The 22,339-nt window shown below is 32.6% G+C and overlaps 1 protein-coding gene across 1 annotated transcript; it reads left to right on the plus strand.

Moving 5' to 3' along the window:
• The first annotated feature begins 5,668 nt into the window (after positions 1–5,668).
• Positions 5,669–15,824, plus strand: LOC132717100 (uncharacterized). The gene is made up of 7 exons (XM_060700496.1): positions 5,669–5,720; positions 6,741–7,083; positions 7,496–8,146; positions 9,655–9,822; positions 11,067–11,234; positions 12,279–12,399; positions 13,504–15,824. The coding sequence occupies exons 2-7, from the start codon at positions 6,747–6,749 to the stop codon at positions 15,182–15,184; spliced, it is 3,126 nt and encodes a 1,041-aa protein (XP_060556479.1). The 5' UTR covers positions 5,669–5,720; positions 6,741–6,746; the 3' UTR covers positions 15,185–15,824.
• The last annotated feature ends 6,515 nt before the right edge of the window (positions 15,825–22,339 follow it).

Below are 22,339 nucleotides of genomic sequence, written 5' to 3' on the forward strand. Positions count from 1 at the left end.
TTTCCAATCCGTGGCTGTGAAATTGACAGATGTCAATTGTTTAAGCACATTTTTTTTCAGTCCGTGGCTGTGAAATTGACAGATGTCAATTGTTTAAGCACATTTTTTTTCAGTCCGTGGCTGTGAAATTGACAGATGTCAATGGTTTAAGCACTTTTTTTTCAGTCCGTGGCTGTGAAATTGACAGATGTCAATTGTTTAAGCACATTTTTTGTCAGTCCGTGACTGTGAAATTGACAGATGTCAATTGTTTAAGCACATTTTTTGTCAGTCCGTGGCTGTGAAATTGACAGATGTCAATTGTTTAAGCACATTTTTTTTCAGTCCGTGGCTGTGAAATTGACAGATGTCAGTTGTTTAAGCACATTTTTTTTTCAGTCCGTGGCTGTGATAATTGACATAATGCCTGTTGTCATATCATGTTTTTTTCAGCCGTGGCTGTGATAATTGACAGAATGTCGGTTGTTTAAGCACATTTTTTTTAGTCCGTGGCTGTGAAAATTGCCAAATTCCCCTTTTGTTATATCATTTTTTCCCCAGTCCATGGCTGTGATAATTGACAGAATGTCAGTTTTTTAAGCACATTTTTTTTCAGTCCGTGCTGTGATAATTGACAGAATGCCTGTTGTTCATATCATGTTTTTTTCAGCCGTGGCTGTGATAATTGACAGAATGTCGGTTGTTTAAGCACATTTTTTTTCAGTCCGTGGCTGTGAAAATTGCCAAATTCCCCTTTTGTTATATCATTTTTTCCCCAGTCCATGGCTGTGATAATTGACAGAATGTCAGTTGTTTAAGCACATTTTTTTTCAGTCCGTGGCTGTGATAATTGACAGAATGCCTGTTGTCATATCATGTTTTTTTCAGCCGTGGCTGTGATAATTGACAGAATGTCAGTGGTTTTCGCATTTTTTCTAGTCCGTGAATATTATAATTGACACAATGTCAGTGATTTTAGCATTTTTTTTCAGTCCATGGCTGTTATACTTACAAAATGCCAATTGTTCAAGCATGCCTTCTGTGGCAGTGATAATTGTCAGATAGTCGGTGATTTTAACAAGTTTTCCGTTAACAAGTGTCATTTATAAGACAAATCATGGCCAAACTAAGCGTAAGTGGAACTCAATCTTACCAAGATTACAATATTAAAGAAAAGCGTAAAAGACAAATATAATAGGCATTTTGTAAATTTAAGTTGTATTAATCGACCAGGGTACGCCCTAGTCTGGATTACCTGCCCTTTTCTCTCCGTTCAATAGTCTGGATTACCTGCCCTTTTCTCTCCGTTCAATAGTACTAAATTTTATAGTACGACGGGAACCAGACCAGGTACGCCCCCGTGTTCCATGCTAGGTGTGTCGGTATCAGTGTTAACTCAGGTGTATAAAACATAACTTCGCTTGAATAAGCTCAATATGGGTGGAACTTGAATTTTCACGTGCCACTGATTTTTTGGCGTTAACGTTACAAAGTTAAAACCCAGATCCCTGCAGTTTACTATATTTACCATGCGATATAAGTTATTATGCATGCACCATATCTTTGCTATTTTCATAAAGTACAAATCTATACTAACATACCATAATTAAAAAAAATCTACTCTAGGTTTGATTTACTTACGAAGAAGTGTAAAACAAGTGTGCATTCCTTTTCCAGTTCTAGTGAAGTGCAAGAGGTGAAATTCATCGATCTTTTATAATCTTTTTTTTTTGTATATTTTATTGAATTATCCAAGATTGATCGATATACATGAACGATTTTTAGGTGTCGAATGATGTTGATGCTCTCGCAAATCGTTTGCAACGCTTTAACGTTTGTAAACACGCAAATTTTGTGGGTTATACTGTCTCACTCTTTTTATGAATTGAACGTAAACAAAAAGTTTAAATTTTTTTCTGAGCCACGTGGGTCATTGACTTCTCGACTTCAAAATTGAAAGCAATACAGGCAAAATCAAAATGTATTTTGACCTTGACCTATACACCTAATATTTTTACACTAGTATGGGCATAATGCCACTAGAATAAGTCAATTTAACTGTAGGCATAATATATACATTATATAGTTCTCCAAGAGTTTGTATAGCTTTGAATTTAGAACGTGATTGAGACGGACTTTTTTATTATCGCAATTCATTTAAATAAAATCACATCAAATGTCATCAAACGAACAGATGATCCATATCCCTAATGATTCATTACGATTCTGTGCGTTCCAGATTGAAAATCTTTGATAAAAATAGTTCATAAACAGGGCTGGAATTAGGTCGAATTAGATAATGATATAGAGACCCCGGGAGAGACCCCGGGGCCCCGGGAATTGACCACTACCATATCGCTTTCAGAAAAGCCGAGATCGTATTCAACATACAAAGTCCCCAAGAATTGGTCATAGACGTCAAAAGGTTTTTTTGATCAATTATGTAAAGTATATCTTATAAAAATATTGTATAAAATGATAATGATTAATTACATGAACATAAACGTTTCCTTAAATTTTAGTTAACAACATTCGCAAGCAATCGAGTTGAGACATCACACAGAACATTTTATATTTACAAAATATACAAACAGTTTTCACTTTGCATATGTCATAAAAACATAAACGACTAATAATTTGACACTATTATAAAACATGCATTGAATATTTACTTCTACACAATAGTTTGTCATTTTGGACAGGACTTAATAGCAATGATACAATTTCTGCATTCACAATCTTCAATACTAATCCTTGCATTGGCATACATACATTTGAAATTTTGCATTCAATATACATAGAAGAAGGACAAATCAAACATGAATATTTATCACCTTTTTGCATATTTCAAGTACGATAGCAAGTTTTGGTAAGCTCAATGAGTGGAGTGTCGTACTGTGAATCGGGCGACCCGGGTTCGATTCCCGGACGTTGCTGGTCACTTTCTTAGTGATTGATCATGAAATCTTTTCTACGGCCATTTGTACTGTACCTTGAGATCTGCTCTGGTCTGTACAGAAGTTTCAGTTCCTTGATTAAGTGCCGGCAACTAGTACTGGTAAACTGCCGGACAACTGCAGCCCAGAAACAATGCGTTAGCTGAACTGTGCTGTGGTAAATTCACTGTGGCTTACTGTCGTAATCCGGAGTGAAAACTACCAACAATCACCACATATTTTCAATATAGAAAATGTTAAATGCAGTTTTGATCGTCGGGCATAAAATTGATCTTAATCATTTTTGTTTTGCGCAATGTTAAATGAAATAGATCGAAATACTTGAATAAACACCCAGTCAGTCAGGTTTTATAAAACATTTTATGAGCCGCGTCACGACAAAACCAACATTATGCGTTTGCGACCAGCATGGATCCAGACCAGCCTGCGCATCCGCGCAGTCTGATCAGGACCCATGCTGTTCGCTTACAACCCTATTACAAGTAGAGAAACTGATAGCGAACAGCATGGATCCTGATCAGACTGTGCGAATGCGCAGGCTGGTCTGGATCCATGCTGGTCGCAAACGCACTATGTTGGTTTTGTCGTTACGCGGCTCAAATGTTCACTTTTAACGCATCGTTAGAGCGTAAAACGGCTAACACCCTACAGTCGGTTGACTCTTAAAGCTCCACCACGACCAGGTTACCTAGCATTTTGACAATTGTAATAAATGTGTGTATCAGATGCATTAATTAAATTAATTGAAAAAAGAAAGAAAAAAAAAAACAACGTAAAACGCAACTATATACCTACCGGAAGTAAACATTTTACATTGCATGTCAAAATAAAAAAGAAACATGTGATAGCTTAAATTGGCTTTATATTATGACTGAAACGTGGGACATGATGAAACTTGTGTCCCGTCTAAAAACTATTTTTTAGATAAAGATAGGTATTCTAGGGTTAATGAGGGTCCAATCTTTCAGGCACTGAGAGTACGGACCCTGGACATCTTACTTTGACAATCAAAGTCCATGATGTTTTTAAATGTTATCATCTACTAAATGGTGACTCATTAATTTTGAATTTAGTAATTCACTGAATGATACTAAATATATGTATGCAAGTCGATTTTTTGTGATGAAACTATTTTGATGCACAGGGGGCCAATGAGCCCATTATATGCATCATGGAGAAAAATAAGGTGTTACTGCCAAAATAAATGATCACATCTTTCTAACAAGCCTGACTGACTGATAAGGTTATGTAACTCGGACTGTTACCTGACACATGTTTTCCGTATGCATGGCCGACATGTACGACCATTCTTTCCAGCTTTTCACAGACGAATTTGGGATGAAAATTTAGCCAAACAAGCGGTTCACTTTTTCAATTTTGTATAATTCTAGTAATGAGAATACCCTAAACCTTTGAATTACATTGTACTATATAGGTATTTACCTTATATAGCAGGGATCCTTTATTCTGAAAAATTATTTAAAGAAGCATACAATTTTCACCTAGAATCCAGTTCACATTAAGCTTTATTGCAATTGCAAAAATAAAATATGTAATTTTTCATTCAAATTCATTATTCTCTTGATAATATTGCGATATATATTTAAATATTTGTAAAGTAACTTCATGTCTCAATAATTAAACATTCTTACATTTCATAAATCATTATTTTGCAGTTATATATATGAATTAGATACATTTCATAAATCATTATTTTGCATTTATATATGTTCATGCCATGTGTCATTAATGTACACGTGAATTACATGTTGTACATGTACACAAAATATGGTGACAAGCTTGTTATACTTAAAGCAATTTATCTGTTACGTTCTGTTCTGCCGAAAAACAACCACATATAGATGTCGCGGTGTGTCTTTAAAATAGATTACAATCGGAGTGTTGAAAGAGAGATGTAATATATAATAGAAATAAATCTTACATATTTTAAATATATGCATGACTTGTATTTCGTCTGTATAATGTAATTTATAGTTAATTTTTTTGGGTAAAATAAAGAGTTAATTTTGAAGTTGCACGTCTCCGAATTAAAAAAAAAAGAAAGAGAGAGATAGAGAGAGAGAGAGAGAAAATAGTATACTTAAATAATAATCAAAAGTTCTTGAAACGTGACATTGGTAATTGCCTTATCTGTTTGTAATATATGTTGAACAACAAAAGGCAGTTAAAGAAAGTATACGCATGCATCTAGCTTTCACGTCCAAATCAAAGGCTTTATAATAGCTTTTTTCGTATTCAACTATTAGCATATCTTCCCCTTCATTATATGACGTTTTGTAAGCAAGATATGAAATACAGTAATACTGTATAAATAATTATTATTGTCAATTATATTATATAAATTGTCAAATTATATTTATACAAAGAGCTTTTGATAATGTCTTTGATATCGCAACTTGGGAAGACGGGTATTCTTTGATACGTTTATAACTAGACTAGGCATGAAATATATCTTTTTTCCAAATAATCTGGGACAGAATAACAACTGTCTCAGAAATAATTAAGCATAAATCCAGCGTTAGTTTTCACGACATAATCAACGGATTTATATTACATCTGGGATATACTGGGATATACGATATCGTATGTCCCAGATTACATGTAATATAATTTTAATCTAACATTGAAATTGTATCGACACCGTACAAAATAGAACGGCACGTGGAATATATTTTTCAGGTTCAAAATGAGTTATCTCCCTTTTATTTATATTCACCATTTGCACCGCAGGAATTTACATTAGAAAAGTCAAAGAAATTAACGGTTGTTTGTAGTTTTTGGTATATTTTGAATGTAATTTTAGGTCTTTTCGGTCGTTTTTGTAAAAGATTGGTAGGGAAAACATTCACATTTGATGTTCCAAAGCGCCATTGTGGCTATGCAAAACTTATTTAAATTTGAATCTGTTTACAATCATTTGAAATAATAGTGTTGGTTTCGTTAAGTCTTACTTTTTATAAATGAAATGATGGTTGCAAGTTTTATTTGCAGATTCTAATGCCTTGTCTACAAATGACTTCCACACCTTGGGAAAATGCAGATTTTGACTTTTGAATTATCGTTGATATCGTCTCTGTCGATGACAGCTCTAAAATGGTGACATAAAATACTTATAACCAAATTCCAAATATTGTCAATAGTTTATTGAATAGGTGTACATTTTGCACTTTAGGTTTCTTAAATGTATAAGTTAATATATATAAGTCTAAAAAAATCATACAGTTTCTATTATTTAACATAATCAGTTCTGAGTTGACATTTAAAATTAAATGGTGTACAAAGAAATACACTGCATTTGTAACTCAACAAATTCAATATGAAACATATAAACGTGTTAAGGTATTAAAAATTATGTAGGTTAGCCCTCATTCCAAAATTTTTGGGTTGAAATTCAACCTCATTCCCCTCTTAAATGAACATTTATTAAAGGTATATATATATTTCCCTAGCCTAACAAATTGTGGGCTATAGGGCTTTTTTATATAGACGATGGTCGCAGACATCTATGAAATATCAGATTATAAAATTGGTCTGTCTTGCCGTCGAAATATTGAGAATAATATTTCCCTATTTAAAAAAAAAATGGTTTCTACTATACTGGCCATTCAAAATGATATATCAATAAATTGTTTCAATTTGACTTTTCATTTGATAAGTTTATAATGACAATTTTTTTTTCCATCAATGCCAGTCTTATAATCCTTGTCTATATTAACTTTGATATTAAGTCTCATAAGAAGTTGTTTAATGATTTGTAAAAAAAAATATACATTTTATTTTTAGACTACAATGGAAGTTAGAAAACGGTCATCGACAAGAATAAGAAAGCCAACTGCAAAGTTGAGAGACAATCTAAATGTTACTGCTATAAAATCTGTGTCAAACAATTCAATCAATCAAAACCATTCTGACATAGTTGCAGATAATTGGACTAGTAATTCTGCATATAAGCCAACATGTGATGATCAATCATTTTCAGTGACACAAGATTATGGTGTTGGAAATGAATCCGGTTTAATTTGTAAAGCTATAAAAACTGAGGGTGAAGAGGAGAAAGGGAATAAAAATACAGCTGTGTCTTTTAATGATGTCAAGAATGACACTTTACTAGAATTTAAGCAGAAAGGTGATTCAATGTTTAATTGTATTTTATTATTCTGTTATATTCTATTTAACTAAATGATGCGGTCTTGTATTATCAATCTTTCTTTTCTTTGATTATATTTTTGCTTTAGATTATAACTAAATGTAAGAAACAATCTTGACATTAATTACTTAAAAATAAGGATGTAAATTCAGATGCATTTCAAGCAAGTCACTAATATTGTCATACCGTAATTTATGCATTGTACATTTTTTTATGTAAATTTATAAGGAGAAGGCCTTTATAAGGTCAGCTTTCGGACCCAATCCTCTTTCAACAATAAAAGCCTGTATTGTGTACATTCATTTCTGGTATTATTTGTATACATATGTATACTGTGAATTTGTTTGAAATAAATTATGTTTATACTAACTAATGTTTAATTCAAATTCAGGAACAAATTCTACAAGAAAAATTATTCACATAGAAGAAAGCAAGCCTGAAGACAAAAGTGAAGATGTATTAAACTCAGTTAAAAAACAAACTGTGCAAGTTTGTGTGAGGTTGAAAGATATGATCCTAATACCAGGAAAAGGTTGCAATGAGAAATCTGACAAACGAAAGAAAGACGATGATAGTGCGGAAAATTCCATTAGTCCTAATGAAAATAAAAGGAGGAAGTGTCTCACTCAACTTGAGTCAGATGACAATGATTCAGATCCTGTTTTAAATGATAGTGGGAAGGAAAGTTTAGAAGAAAATATTTCTGATAATGTTAGTCATGAAAATTTAAATTTGTTTAAAGAAGATGGGAGTTTTTTGGAGACGTACAAATGGAAAGCAGGATCTAAAGGTCTTAGATCGTGTTTAAGTGGTAATTTAAAACATTTTAGTAATAAGGAAATAGGAAAGTTTGAAGAATTAAAGGAAACAGATAAAGATGTGGATGTACTTGCTGAGATTGAATTTGAACATTTAGATATGTCTGATGAAGAGTTGTCTGATGCTGATGAAGACTTGAGAGAGGAATCTCTCCAGTGTTACATATGCTCTAAGTCTTTTAGCAAGAAATACTACCTGACAAAGCACATGGTCTTACATAGAGGTTTGTATTGTGTATTAGCTCAAGTTATTTCTTGCTCTCCAGTGTTTTACTGTAATATATCAGATGATTATATTCTGATAAACCACTAGTGAAATTAATAAATTATATTTTCATTATAACCAGACTATATCTGAATGCGGATGAAAAGAATATCATAAATAAATGGAATAACAGGCAGAAATAAATACCGTCATACGTACATTTGCTTCTTTAGGTCATCATGCATCATGTTAACAATGTAACAAAATAAGAGAAATGAAATAGAACTATTTTTCAAAATTGATGATGTGACGTCATGATATGATGACATCATTAAAGAGAATGTGCAACATAATGCGGCAAAAGTAGTAAAAAAATACTTAAATTCACTTAAAAAGCATGAAATTAAAAGAAAATGTATTTGTTCTACATATAAGATTGAAATATATTTCATTCGTGAACACCAACTTATCTATTTTCACTCGTGAAAATATTGCATCTGGTGTTCACTTAGTGAAATATATTTCAATCTTACATGCAAAACAAACAAATATCCTCTATTAATTTTTTTAATCATTTCAGGGTTATCTACTTGCCTAACATGTGCTTTATGCTTCTGGGGGAGTTCTAACCTTTTAACGTCTATTATGCTGGGTTCTTTCCTCATCAACATTTAGCAAAGACAAACTATGTACATTTATAACTAGTATTACTTAAAACATGAAAACTGAATGGCAAAAACAAAAATAAAATTTAATAACCTAGTATTTCTGCATAAAGCTGTGCATGCAGGTATACATTCAGGGAGAACAAAACATGCATTTACTGATAAAATAATGCAAGTACTTGCCAGTTTTGCATTTTTTTTTTTACATGTATATGCTATGCATGGCTATGTAAAACTAGCTAATACAGTGAAGGCGGCCCCCGTAGTTTCATTTTCTAAATATAAGTGACTGTGTCAGTTAATATCACACTAGCAAATGAAAATCATGATGAAAACCAGTCTCTTGTACGAAAAACAAATGACAAAAAGTGGAATTACCAAATCAGATGTAAATTTTTATGTACATGTAAGAATTGTGCTTATGCACCATTTTATGCCCATAAACATCTGCAGAAGCTCTCAGACTTGTTATATCCCTTGGCCAGTGTGGGCTCGGGGTTTAAATTTACCCTCATATCTCAACAGATGTAAATGCATGAAATGAGGTGTGTTAACCATCTGTTAAATATTATAATGAAAGCAATAATAATTTTTAAAAATTGGAGATTCTAGTCATTTTGTCTATCTTGTCTACATAATTATATTTGTTTTGTTCCAGTGTTAAGTTAAAACGTTCATTGAGAGATAAGAGAGTGTGTTTGGTTATATATTGCTTAGATATTCAATATTTTAGGCTTTAGTGGCAGGTTAGGCTAAATCATGTACTTCTTCTAATGTTTTCAAAGCAGGCATATTGTGCAGTTAAAATTGGCAATTAATACATACATATACATGTTCATTTGAAATTATATTGCCATTTCAGATGTGAAGCCTTTTCAGTGCGAGATTTGTGGTATGTCATTTGCTACAAAAGCTTACCTCACCCTCCATAGTGTGGTGCATTCTGGGATCCGTAAATATAAATGCGATATCTGTGATAAAGCCTTCCTGAGACAAGCAAATCTTAACAGTCACAAGCGAACTCACTCAGGTACATGTACATTGCATTACTACAAATTGAATCATAGTTTGGAGACTTTTCTAAAAGAAAATGTGACACAGTTAAATTGTATGCATGTACCCATAAATGCATGGTGCAACTGCGTTAACTACAGTCAGTGCATGTATTAGTTACCTGCACTCCAGTTACCGCAATGTCTGTCAGGATAAACATATATAATGCTCATTGATTGGCTACATTATTCTGGGGTTTACTTATTATAACAACAAGGAAAGGGATAATGATAGAAAAATCATTTTCAGATGCTCTTTCATTAGATTATTTATTCTTGGGTTTTATATTGTGATGAAAGGATAATTAGAGCTTCACTTATGGAAAGTGGTATGGTTTTCAATCCATTGTGAATGGGACTGAGCTCTTAAAAAGTATCAAAAATAACATTGCAATGTCAAGTTTGATGAAATTGTTATTCTACATTTAAAATAGACTTAAACTCATAAGGCTTAAAAAAAAAATTGATGTGTTTCTGGTGGCGAGGCAAAAAAAAGTAGGGTCGGTAGGTCGGACTTTTTTTTTTTTTTTTTTTTTAGTCAATCAACGATTGTAGATATGTCAGATACGGATTATATGTACTTTTAATTATATTCTATAGCATATAAAAGTACTTAAAATGATAGACTACCAAACCTAGTCTTCAATATTTTATTTTGAAATAAATTTTACCAGTGGCATGACTCGACTTTCGTTTTCATTTTTTTTATTCTTACCGAACAACTGGCTTCAATTTTAATATTATCACTCTTAACATGACCATGCACGTCCGAAAAATGTTTTGAGCTGTTTTGCTGTGGTCTATTAATTTGATTTCCTGTTTTGCCAAACTATGATCGTATTTTTAAAGAAAATCGCCAGCAGTGACACTTCGGCTGCTTGTTGTGCCGCCATATTAGCCGGTGCGCGTTAATACGTAATTGGAACCCGAATCGTCTGTGCCTCACATCGTTGTCAACTCGCAATACTAAAACCCGTCTTCGGTACGGTCGGTACGGGCGCCATTTTTTTTTTGTACATCGATAAAAAACTTTGGGTCGGCCCTAAAAAATAGGGTCGGTCGGGCCACCGGAAACACAACATTTTTTTTTTTAGGCCTAATGTACAATGTACTGGAACCAATTCCTCAGATCTTTCTCTAACAGTAAAGCAGGGAATAGTTAGTAAAGATGAAAAACTAAAATAATCTGCAAATTATGCAACATTTGATTATTTCTGTACAGATGTCAAGGCGTATTCCTGTGATACATGCAATAAGAAGTTCAAAACCAAGTCTGGCCGGGACTTCCACAAAAAAGAACATGCTTCTAATCAGGAACACCAATGTCACCAGTGTGGCAAGTCTTTCAGGCAACATAGCTACCTCCTAAAACATATCAGTATACATGCAGGTTAGTATTGCCAGTTTTCTTAAATATATCAGTATACATGCAGGTTAGTATTGCGAGTTTTCTTGAATATATCAGTATACATGCAGGTTTGTATTGCCTGTTTTGTTAAATATATCTGTGTACATACAGGGTTTTATTGACAATTTTCTTAAATATATCGGTATACATGCAGATTCGTATTGCCTGTTTTCTTAAGTATATCGGTATACATGTTTTTTGCTTGATTTTGAAACAAGATTAGAAAACAGATAGATTCTAGTAGCCTGTGTCCTTGATCCTTTGATAAAAAGACAGAGACAATAACTAATAGAAAAGGGGAGGTAATAAAGCGATAGATACAATAGGAGGAGGTAATAAAGAGACAGATTCAATAACCAATAGAAAAGGGGAGGTAATAAAGGAATGGATACAATAACCAATAAAAAGGGGAGGTAATAAAGAGATAGATACAATAACCAATAGAAAAGGGGTGATAATAAAGCGATAAGATACGATTACCAATAGAAAACTGGAGGTAATAAAGAGACAGAGACAATAAGCTATAGAAAAGGGGAGGTAATTAAGAGATAAATACGATAACCAATAGAAAAGGGGAGGTAATAAAGAGATAGAGACAATAACCAATAGAAAAGGGGAGGTAATAAAGAGACAGAGACAATAACCAATAGAAAAGGGGAGGTAATAAAAAAATTACAATAACCAATAGAAAAGGGGAGGTAATAAAGAAAAAAGATACTATAAAAAAAAGAAAAGGGGAGGTAATAAAGAGAAAGAGACCATAACAATAAAAAGGAAGAGGTAATTTATTTGTGTTCTCCCTCTCAGCTGATGTTGGACATAAGTCCTGTTTGGGATTGCGCAATGTCTCCTCATATAACGCTTGTACTGGAAAGTTTTAGAAATCAGATTCTGAAGTTCTTAAGTAAATGATAGGGTGCGAAAACACTTGTTTGATAATCAAGCTTAAATGTTTGAATTTACAAACAGACCACTGTTTCTTTTACCATTCAAGTACATTCGAATTTTATGTGTTTACTATTACAGGTGTCAAGCCTTATAAGTGTTCACTGTGCGAGAAATCATTTCCCTACAACCAAAGTCTGCAGGAACATATGAGAATACATACCGGTGAAAAACCAGAAACTTGTGATAAATGTGGAAAAAGGTTTGTTGGTTCCCTTTATTATGACTTAAATTCCAACTTTTGCACTCCAACTTTGTAAGTTATTCTTTATGGAGACCCTGCTTTACCTACAGACTCCAGCCATTTTCGCCGCTGTTCATAAATTTATAAGAGATACTAATAGAATCTAACATGTAACATAACAGTTGTCATACAACATTGTGTCCCTTTTGACATAGTGTATATCAAAATGATTGTAAATGATACGTTTGTTTCATATAGAAGCATCCACTTACTCCCCTTTTACTCTTTCTTTCTCTCTATTATTCTCTATCAATTTCTTACATATCTATAAATATTTTAGAATTTTTCTTTATTTTCTCACTTTATCTGGTATAATTAGCATTAGAATAAACCATTTTTTTTATTTTCATGTATATGTATAGCTTTTGTTAAAGGAGAGGACTACCATGAGCTATTGCAGCTCTTGGTCTAATTCCTTTCTTCTTTAAATTGTAAAATATTAACATGTGAATATATCTTGAATAAAAATATGTTTGAACCAAACATATCTTTCAATTTAAAACTTCTGTAGATCTATAACGTATGTTTCTTGCATCTCAGACAGGATTATCTACCGTTTACACCGGTGCAAGAAAACTCTGTCTTACACCCCCCATGTAAGACAAGTCGCGTGCTTTAAATGACGTCATTGCTGCGTGCCTTTTATGAATGAATTGCGTTCTTAAGATGACGTCATTTTTCCATTATGAATGAAATTGTATGTTCATACGCTACTATAAGAAAAAAGTGCGTAATGAGAATATCAGTTTTAATAATTTCTGTTCTGAAAATAATTGACATGTAATATGCAAGAAAAAGAATCAAACACTGGCTGTCGGTACAGACAGGAATATCTTGCTCTCGGGTAACTGTTTAGCGGAAACTCGGCAGAGCATGGTTACCGCTGTAAACAGTTACCCTCAAGCTAGATATTCCGGTCTTTACTGGCAGTCGGTGTAAGATTCTTATAGTATTCTAATTTAATATCACAGGTTTTCTAAACAAGGAAAGGAAAGGCGATTGGTAAGTTGGAATAATTATTAACTGTTATATTTAAGACCTTGTTTTATTTTTCTTTCACAGCTTTAACAACAAACGTCAACTGAAGTCACATATGAAATATCACAATAATGTTACACAGTTTTCCTGTAAGTTGTGCAACATGTTTTATGAATCAGAACAGTCTCTCAATAAACATATCACTAAAACACATAACAGAAAATATGATTGCAGACTCTGTAGCCAAAGTTTCGTCAATAAAAAGCATCTAAGATCTCACCAAAATAGTGAACATAAACAACTGTTGTCCGAAGGTCGTCTAATACCTGCTGGTAACCTAGCTAAGGTAAAGAAAGCTGTTTGCTCGCTGTGTAATTCTGTATTCTTCAATCGGTATGTGTTAAGCAAACACCTAATGTCAATACATCGTTTACCAGAACAAGATATGAAAGAATTGTTGAATATAAGAAAGAAAGGTAGCAGTAAAAACCATGCAGACAAGAAACAGACCAATGAATTAGATGTGGAAACTGTTGACAATGACAAAAGTTTTCGTGTTTACTACAAAGATGATGAAATGGCAGTGTATGTGAAAGGAACTGATAATTTTGAGACTCGATTGAAAGCTATGACTGAAAGTAATGAAACAGACAAAGGTGGTATCAAAGTTGATGATGCAGTCAGATTCATAGTTCTGGAAGATAATGAAATAAATGATGTGAATAACTACAATGAGGTTACATATTCCGATGGTGCAAACGATGTGTTTGACCATAAGGATAACGAGATGAATAAAGATGCTCATAGGCAAGATGCCTTCAATACTGTAGCTTCAAGTACTGATGAAGGAATGGAAGCTGGAGTGAATACAGCTTCTAGTGATCAAAGTTATTATGTGGTTTTTGCTGAACCGAATGAGAACTCTGAGAAGATTGTTGAACAAATACAAAGTGAAGTTATTGTGAAAGAAGAAATTCAAAATTTGCCAGATGATGGAACTGAGAGAATTGTGCTGATTTTAAATGAAGATGATGATGGGAAAAACTTCATGCTTGAAAACGGTGAGCAGCTGCAGATTCTGTCTAATAATATGGAGTTCTTGACTACAGAAAACGTTCAAGTGGATAATGAATATGAAGTTGTTGCAACAGATCCGTTGACTGTGGTTGAAGATTTGAATTGTCAGAAGCCCATCCTAGCACAGGAAGAATGTGTTGTTGAAGCCAGTAGTAAAACTGATCCTGTTGTGACAGGTACAGGCAGTGTTATAGACAGCAGCAATCTACCTTTGTTGGAACAGTTTCAAACTCGTGAATTTGTCAGTGATATTGAGAAGCTAACAAATGTACCAGATAAAAGCAACAGTTTGGAAAGGAAGGAAAATTCACAGAACAACATTGTGTTACCTGTTTTAAGCCATAAAGTGAGGAGGACAGAGATTCTTGATGTGCAATGTCAAAGCTCATCTGATACCAAAGAATCAGACTTTGCTGAGGAAACGTACACTTTTGCTAAATCAGGAGACACTGCTGATCCTCAGACTTCCATGACTGCTGACATAAATGAGAAGAAAAACTTGTTTGAATTTGAATCACATGACCTGGAAGAGATTCTTCCTAAAAACAATTCAGCTGAAGAATTTACTAATTTTGAAAATGCTTTGAAATTAAAATCAGGAGCTTTTCAGAGTCAAGACGAGTATATAAAGTTTATAGACAAAATGATTCAAACGCTGCAAAAAGCAAAGCATACTGAAAATGACTGACATCTGAGAATCTAGGATAAAACTGAAACAAGGTAAACAGAAGTAGAAACAATTTTTTTCTGTGAAATTTAAGTTATTTGTTGTTGTTGTTGTTGGTTAAGAAACGGCTTAAGTGCCTTTGAATATGATTCCATGCTTTAATAGGTATTAAACTATTTATTTACATTACACTAAGAAAAATTGAACTTGTACATTACACTAAGAAATATTGAACTTGTACATGTACTTACCTACTATACATTTACATGAGACGCTTATTTAATTATTAATGATAATACTGTAATTAATAGTACAAAGTTTATACATAGCCTTCAGGATCATTTCTTTGTGCAGATATTTCAACAGATTTTTTCAAATGGCATGAGACAGTTTTTATTTCAATCCCCATGTTAAGAAATTACTTTTCTAAACAACACTATATGAATTGTCAAAGGGAGAGCACTGTTTATTACAGAGTGATAGATAGGCAAAGAAGAAATTCTGAAGATCAGCCATTAATAATGTTTAGGCTCCCCTTGACTTAGCCTGTTGAGGGGCAACAGTAGGTATTGTAAGCTACCATTTTAACCTGTTAACACGAGTTTAAGCAAAATTAAGCATTATTGTACGATACTATTTATCCATAAGGAACATCTAAAGCTAAGTTAAGCTAAGCTAAGGGAGATGATTATGTAACACCTCTGCGTGACACTCAAAAAAAGTGTAACTTTTGTTTGTACTGGGTATTTATATCTGTAATATTTTATCACAGAAATTGCATTTCTTTTATTTATGAAAGTATATATACATGTACTTACTAGAAGATAATTTAATTATTTCTTCAGAAATAAAGATACATTATTATAGTTCGTATTAACCATATTTAAATAAATTAACTAGTGAATTTTCTGGACTAATATTATTATTTATCTGATGTGTTGAATATTGATGGCAATTTTTTTAAAAAATTTATATCAATTATTGTTTAATATTTGTTCTTTACACACCATATATTATTTGCTGTCCTTTGAGAGAAAATACTGTCAGGGCAAGAAGATTCATTAATGAGATATGAAAAATATATGCAAAGTGGAAAGTGAAGACTAGAAATACATATGAGCCACGTCACAACAAAACCAACTTAGTGCGTTTGCAACCAGCATAAATCCAGACCAGCTATCAGTTTCTCTTCTTGTAATAGAGTTGGTAAGCAAACAGCATGGATCCTGATCAGACTGCGCGGATGCGCAGGCTGGTCTGGATCCATGCTGGTCGCAAAAGCACTATATTGGTTTTGTCGTGACGCGGCTCATATATTTAAATAGTTGAACAACTTACTGTTGAAATGAATATGTTGGTGATTTTGTCACTCAAACTACTCAAAGGAGTTACTTCCTCTGATTTATACAGCACCAAAGAGAAATCACTTGGTAAAGAATGTGTGTGCCTTTTCTTGGGAATCCTATTGGTATACTTGTAATAATTTTTTTTAAATGAACTTGAATGGCAACAAAACATTTACTTAAAAAATTATGTAATTTTATGGAAATTATTGTAAAAATTGTTGGTGTTTCTACTGTATAGAAAATCCTATTAAAATCTGCACTGTATTGTTTTTTTTCTATTGGGTCTTTGTTACTGTACATTAGTGTTTGATTTGTGGTTTATTTTAATACAAAGTACCAATACTTTTAAGATTTCTTATGCATTGTCTTTGTTACTATGAATATCTTCATGCCATGTAGAAACTATGTTTGTTTATTAGTAAATACTTATGTACTTAAATCATAAATTGATTTTGAACAAAGGCATCGTTTTAGCTGGTTCATTAGACGGACCTTATAAAAATCTGTGATCATTGGAAGAATAAGGGAGTCTCCTGCTCACTGGTATGTCACAATTATTCTTTAAGGTTGTGCTAGGAAAAGTGAACATGTGTACCTAGTATATATTTAGATGATTTCATGTAAAAGTTTTGTAGAAAAGGGCAGTCTGAAAATGGTCGGAAGGATTCACTTTGATACATAAGTTGAAGACCTCTTTCAAAAATTTTGACTGAATAAAAAACCCTTTGTGATTTAAGACATCTTCTGGTTAAGGCTTTGCACTAAAATCATAGTCAAATCTATTGAAGGTATTCATTTGAATTGTGTATTTTTTATTGAAATATGGCGCTAGGGTGATTTAGATTTTAATTCCTAGTATTAAGTTTTGTATGCAAGATCGATCTTTAAAGCAAATGAAGGTATTCAATGTAAACTTAAAAACCTCAGGAATAAATAAATTGTTCTGTCTGTAAAAAGAGCAATCTTGTGTTTTAAAATATAATAATAATGAATTTCGATATTGTATCGTTCTTAAAACCACTGAATATATTGTAATTTGTGATAAAGGTAGCAAAATGTAAACAAATTGGTTATATAACTGCCATACAAAATAATAATAAATCACCAAAAGTGTATTGTTAAAACGCAAAAGAAGCTATTAAAGGTGATTGTGCTGATCAGTAAATACATATAACTTGTTTGAAAATGTTACAAAATACCAAAATTTCAAGAGCTTCAGACATTAAGAAATATTTCCATTTTTAAAGTGAATATAAAGCTATATATGGTGGAAAATTTAATACAATTTTAGAATGGTTAAATGTTTTCACAATTTAATGATGTTTTTTTAAAAGCTTTGTGATGTAGAATGTTTATATAATTTTATATTTTGTATGTAAACAAACTATTCTGCCGCTTTAAGTAGGTCTTGGCGATAATTGCACACATGTCTCGTTTTCAATAAAATGTACTGCGTGACTTCTTTTATTTACAATATCAACAAAATAATGATAATTATTTAATTCACACTCAGCAAATGTATAGCTTTATACACTTAAAAGGTCAGTACTCAAGATATCTTAAACTCTAACATTAGTTCTGAATTAATTAATTATGGCTCTTTGAGAACTTCCTGGTTTTGCATGCAACTTCGAGCTTAAAAATCTGAAGTGTTACACAGATCTGTAGGTCGGTTTCTGAAGTATACTAGTATCATTTATTTTTAATGTGCTCTTTCTTTGGGAATTCTTACATTATCAAGCAAGGCGCTATTAAACTGGCATTATAGTTATCTGTTTGAAAATATAATTTTACCATATTAAAGTGACATTATGCTAATTTAAGTGTAAATAGTAAGTGCACAGATGAAAGTCCAGATAACTTTACATTTTGCCATAATTGTAATCAATTTTATATTTTACTATCATGCAAAAATAATAAATTATCTAGATGACTCACGGGTATTCCATAAATATAGTTCGGAATGAATCGGTAACGTTCACATTTTAAGAAGTTACCATTATAATAGTAAATCTCTTGAAAAGTATTACTAATTCAAGCCATCTTATCAGCGAAGGGAGAGACATAATGTCACTTGAACTCCTTGAGTTCCCGCGATGAAAATAACATGTAAATGTCCTTATTCAGCTTTTATATCTGTGGAGTATTTTTAGCCTCTATACACTGTTGGTTGGCGAATATTTGAGCGCAGTTTGATCAGGATCCATGCTGTTGGCTATCGGTTTCTCTACTTGTTATAGAGTTGGTAAGCGAAAAGCATGGATCCTGATCAGACTGCGCGGATCCATGCCGATCGCAAACGCACTATGTTGGTTTTGTCGTGACATGGCTCATATGTATTTTGATATTGAAATCCCTTAGCTTATATAGCAACCTCTTCCAGTTCAAAGCAGAGCAAACGAATAACCTAGTCGTCTTTGGCAAATTTTGCATTTGAAATTAGTGAAACACAATTAAAGAAGGTTTCCAACATATAATATACCAGACATAGTCCTATGTCGCATGCGCGAAGGAAAAAAACTGACTCTTTGTCTTGCAGAATAATTCTCATGAAGGCGTAGTTATACCACGTCAACTTAACTTGACCTCAAAAATTAAAAAAGCTGACTCTGTCTTGCAGAATAATTCTCATGAAGACGTAGTTATACCACAGCAACTCAACTTGACCTCAAAATTAATAAAACTGCCTCATTGTCTATTAGATTAATTCTAATAAAGACAGCAACTTGACCTCCTTACACTTCTTGTCTTTTCACAAGCACCCAGATGTTCAAAGATACTTATACAAATAAGTATAGATCTTAAAGAATATATATATAGATATATAATTATAATTATTCTAAAGATAATTATGACTTTCGTACATAAATGCATTTAAGATTTAACTAATGTCCTCTTCTTGATAAAAGAAGTCTTACTGACTGAGCAATTTTGACTCAATTCTGGAAGGTCATAAATGATACTTGCTAATTTGTGATCTACAGCCCCACCTCTAACCCTCAAGAAAAAAAGTGCAAAAAGTAGTACATAGAGGGTCAATATTTTTTAAATGAAATACGTTCTTGGTGGATAAGGTAGTGGAACTAGGTCAGAGACTTAATGATTTTTTATTCACTTTGTCATAGAAGATATTCATAATTGAAACGTGTATGGAATTATGAAAGGAAAACTATTTTTTCTGTTTAATATACAAGCTGCATCTCTCTGGATATGTTGAAGGGGGCGTGGTCAAGTGATTAAGGTCATTTACTTCAAACCACTTGCAGCTCACCGCTGTGGGTTAAAATTCCGCTAGGGATTTCTTTCGTGTGTGGAGGCTAACCATCTCCGAAGAATACCAAAGGCCATCCTCCACAAGTTAAACATGAATGTCGCTATATGACATTTACTGTGTTGATGCAACGTTTAATCAAACTAAAAATATAGATATGCGAACATTGTTTCAAATAATCAAACTCTAAAATGTCTTGAGAATTAAAAAATTTATCAATATATACAGTCCATATAATGTTTTACATTTAAATGCGAAATATTGCATTTTTTAAAAAGTTTTTAATTTTCACTTTTTCCCCCCGGTTTAAAGGGAGCTTTTTTTCCCAATATTTTTTTTTTTTCCCAGTTTGGGTAGTTTCTTTAATTTCTGGGCTAATTTAAAATTTTGGGGTGCCCATAAATTATTGGTTTTGACCTATACTGTTTAATTTGATGTGAACCTAAAAAAAGTAAAAAGTACTTTTTGTATAAAACTTAAAAGACTTAAATTTTCCAAAATTTCCCAAAATTTATTCGGGGCATAAAGTTACAGGGGGCCAAAAATTTTATTTTGGGGAATAAAAAAAAAAACCCAAACATTGCAGATACCTTTTTAAATTAAAAATAAAACCCAAATCTATTCTAATCCACTTTTTAAATTTAACAAATTTAAAAACAAAATAAAATTTTGAAAATTGGGTTTACCCCGGGGGTTAAAAATATAAAAGAATGGGTTTTTTTTATCGGGTAAAAGAAATGAAAATTTTTTATGTAATATACGAGAACATTTGGGGTTTTTCCAAAATTAGGGTTTTAACCAAGCTTCTACCCTTTAAAAACACTCAAAATAAAAATCTTTTAAAACTTTAACCCGAAATTGTCATTTTGGTAAAAATTTTTCCAAAAGGGGTTTTGTAACCCTTTCCCCATCCTATTTCAAATACGGGATGCTAAAAATTACCGGGTTAAATTTTGATACAGAAAATCAAAAATCCCTAAAAAATTCAAAAGACACAATTGTAAATTTTTGGACCTTTTGTTTGGACCTTTAAAAAAAGGGTATTTTAAATTTTCAATTTACCGGTCCAGGGGCCCATAGCACCCTAAACCAATTCAACTTTAAAAATATGATAAGGGGCAAATTTTTAATTTTAGAAATGGTCTTTTTGGATTTTCATTTTTTTTAAAAGATCCACCCGGGGCCCCCATTTAAACAGGGATAAAATCACATATAACGTTTTTTATAATTATAGGGAAAACGGGTCCCCCCAGTAACCAGGTTTTTGGGTTGGCAGAAAATCCCCCTTGGGAAAATTTTCAAAATTAAAAATTCTATAAAAACAAACGGGTTTTACCAATTTTACAGGGTTTTACATTCCAGAAAAATTTACCAGGGGATTTTTTAAATTTAATTTTTCATTCCGGGCAAATAAAGCCCAAAATTTTCGGGGGTTTTATAAAAAAAGGGGTCACCAGGGACTTTTTAAATTTTTTGTTTTATAACTTTCGGGAAAAAACCCCGGGGGACCATATGTAAAAGGGATAACATTCCACAAATCAGCCAATTTTTTCTCATTTTTAAATTAATTTTCACAAAATTTAATCGAACCCGCTTATTTTTTTATTATATACAAAAATCTTAGGGGAAAAAGGTTTTTTAACAATTCAAATATCAAAAGGGGACCCCAAACCTACTCTTTTGGAAATACGATTTTTGGGTTCTGAATTTTTTCACTTCTAAATCCTTTTCCAAGGGAAAAAACCCTTTTACTAAAAAGGGGTTGCCCTTAAAACAAAATTTCTCCTTTTCCCCAATGGGAAATGGGGAATAAATTGGTATAACCTTAAACGGGAAAAAAGGGTTTCAAAAAATTATAGAACCGAAATTTTTGGGTTTAAATTTTGTCCCCCAAAAACTTGGGTTATTTTGCCCTCCTTATTGAAAGGGAAGGGTGATCCTTTTGGGAATTTAAATTTTTGGTTCCCAGTTTGGAAATTTGAAAATGAAAATCAGTTACCCTTTACACCACACAAAAAGGCTTTTTTAAAGAATCCCCGGAATTTCAAATTTTAAAAAGGGCCGTAAGTTAAAGGATTTTTTGGGCAAAATTTAAGAAAGGGTTTTGTTTGGGTGGACCAATTTAAAAGGGCAACCAGCCCGGGCCCCTTTAAAGCGTTTTTTTTCCTTCATACTTTCTCAAAAACCTCTCCATACACGGGGAGCTAATTTTGGGGTAAAAAAACAAATTTTAAAAAACCCCTATTGAAATCACAAACATAATTTTGTGGGAAAATTTTTAATCTTTTTTACACTGACATGATTTTTTTTTAAATTTTTAAACATTTTCCCTTTGGTTTTTTAAATTCCCGGGGGAAAGGGGGTTTGCCCCTTGGGTCAATATCGTGTAATTTACCCCCCTTCCTTTTTCCCAGCTATTTTATTGAAAACCCACGTGCTTCCAATGGGGGTTTTTCGTGAATTTTTTACTTAATTTTTTTTGTTTATAGATTGCTTTTCCCCCCAAGGGACGAAAATTTTGTAAACAGAACAAGGGTTAAAATGACGAAGCCTAAAAAA

This window comes from Ruditapes philippinarum, unplaced genomic scaffold (genome assembly GCF_026571515.1).
Source record: "Ruditapes philippinarum isolate M1 unplaced genomic scaffold, ASM2657151v2 ctg2559_1_1_1_1, whole genome shotgun sequence".
Taxonomy (NCBI): domain Eukaryota; kingdom Metazoa; phylum Mollusca; class Bivalvia; order Venerida; family Veneridae; genus Ruditapes; species Ruditapes philippinarum.

Excerpts from the sequence above, each read along its gene's own strand:
- LOC132717100 (XM_060700496.1), top strand. The coding sequence starts at position 6,747 with ATGGAAGTTAGAAAACGGTCATCGACAAGAATAAGAAAGCCAACTGCA. Across the intron at positions 8,147-9,654 it reads GCACATGGTCTTACATAGAG|ATGTGAAGCCTTTTCAGTGC; the intron begins GTTTGTATTGTG and ends TTGCCATTTCAG. Across the intron at positions 9,823-11,066 it reads TCACAAGCGAACTCACTCAG|ATGTCAAGGCGTATTCCTGT; the intron begins GTACATGTACAT and ends ATTTCTGTACAG.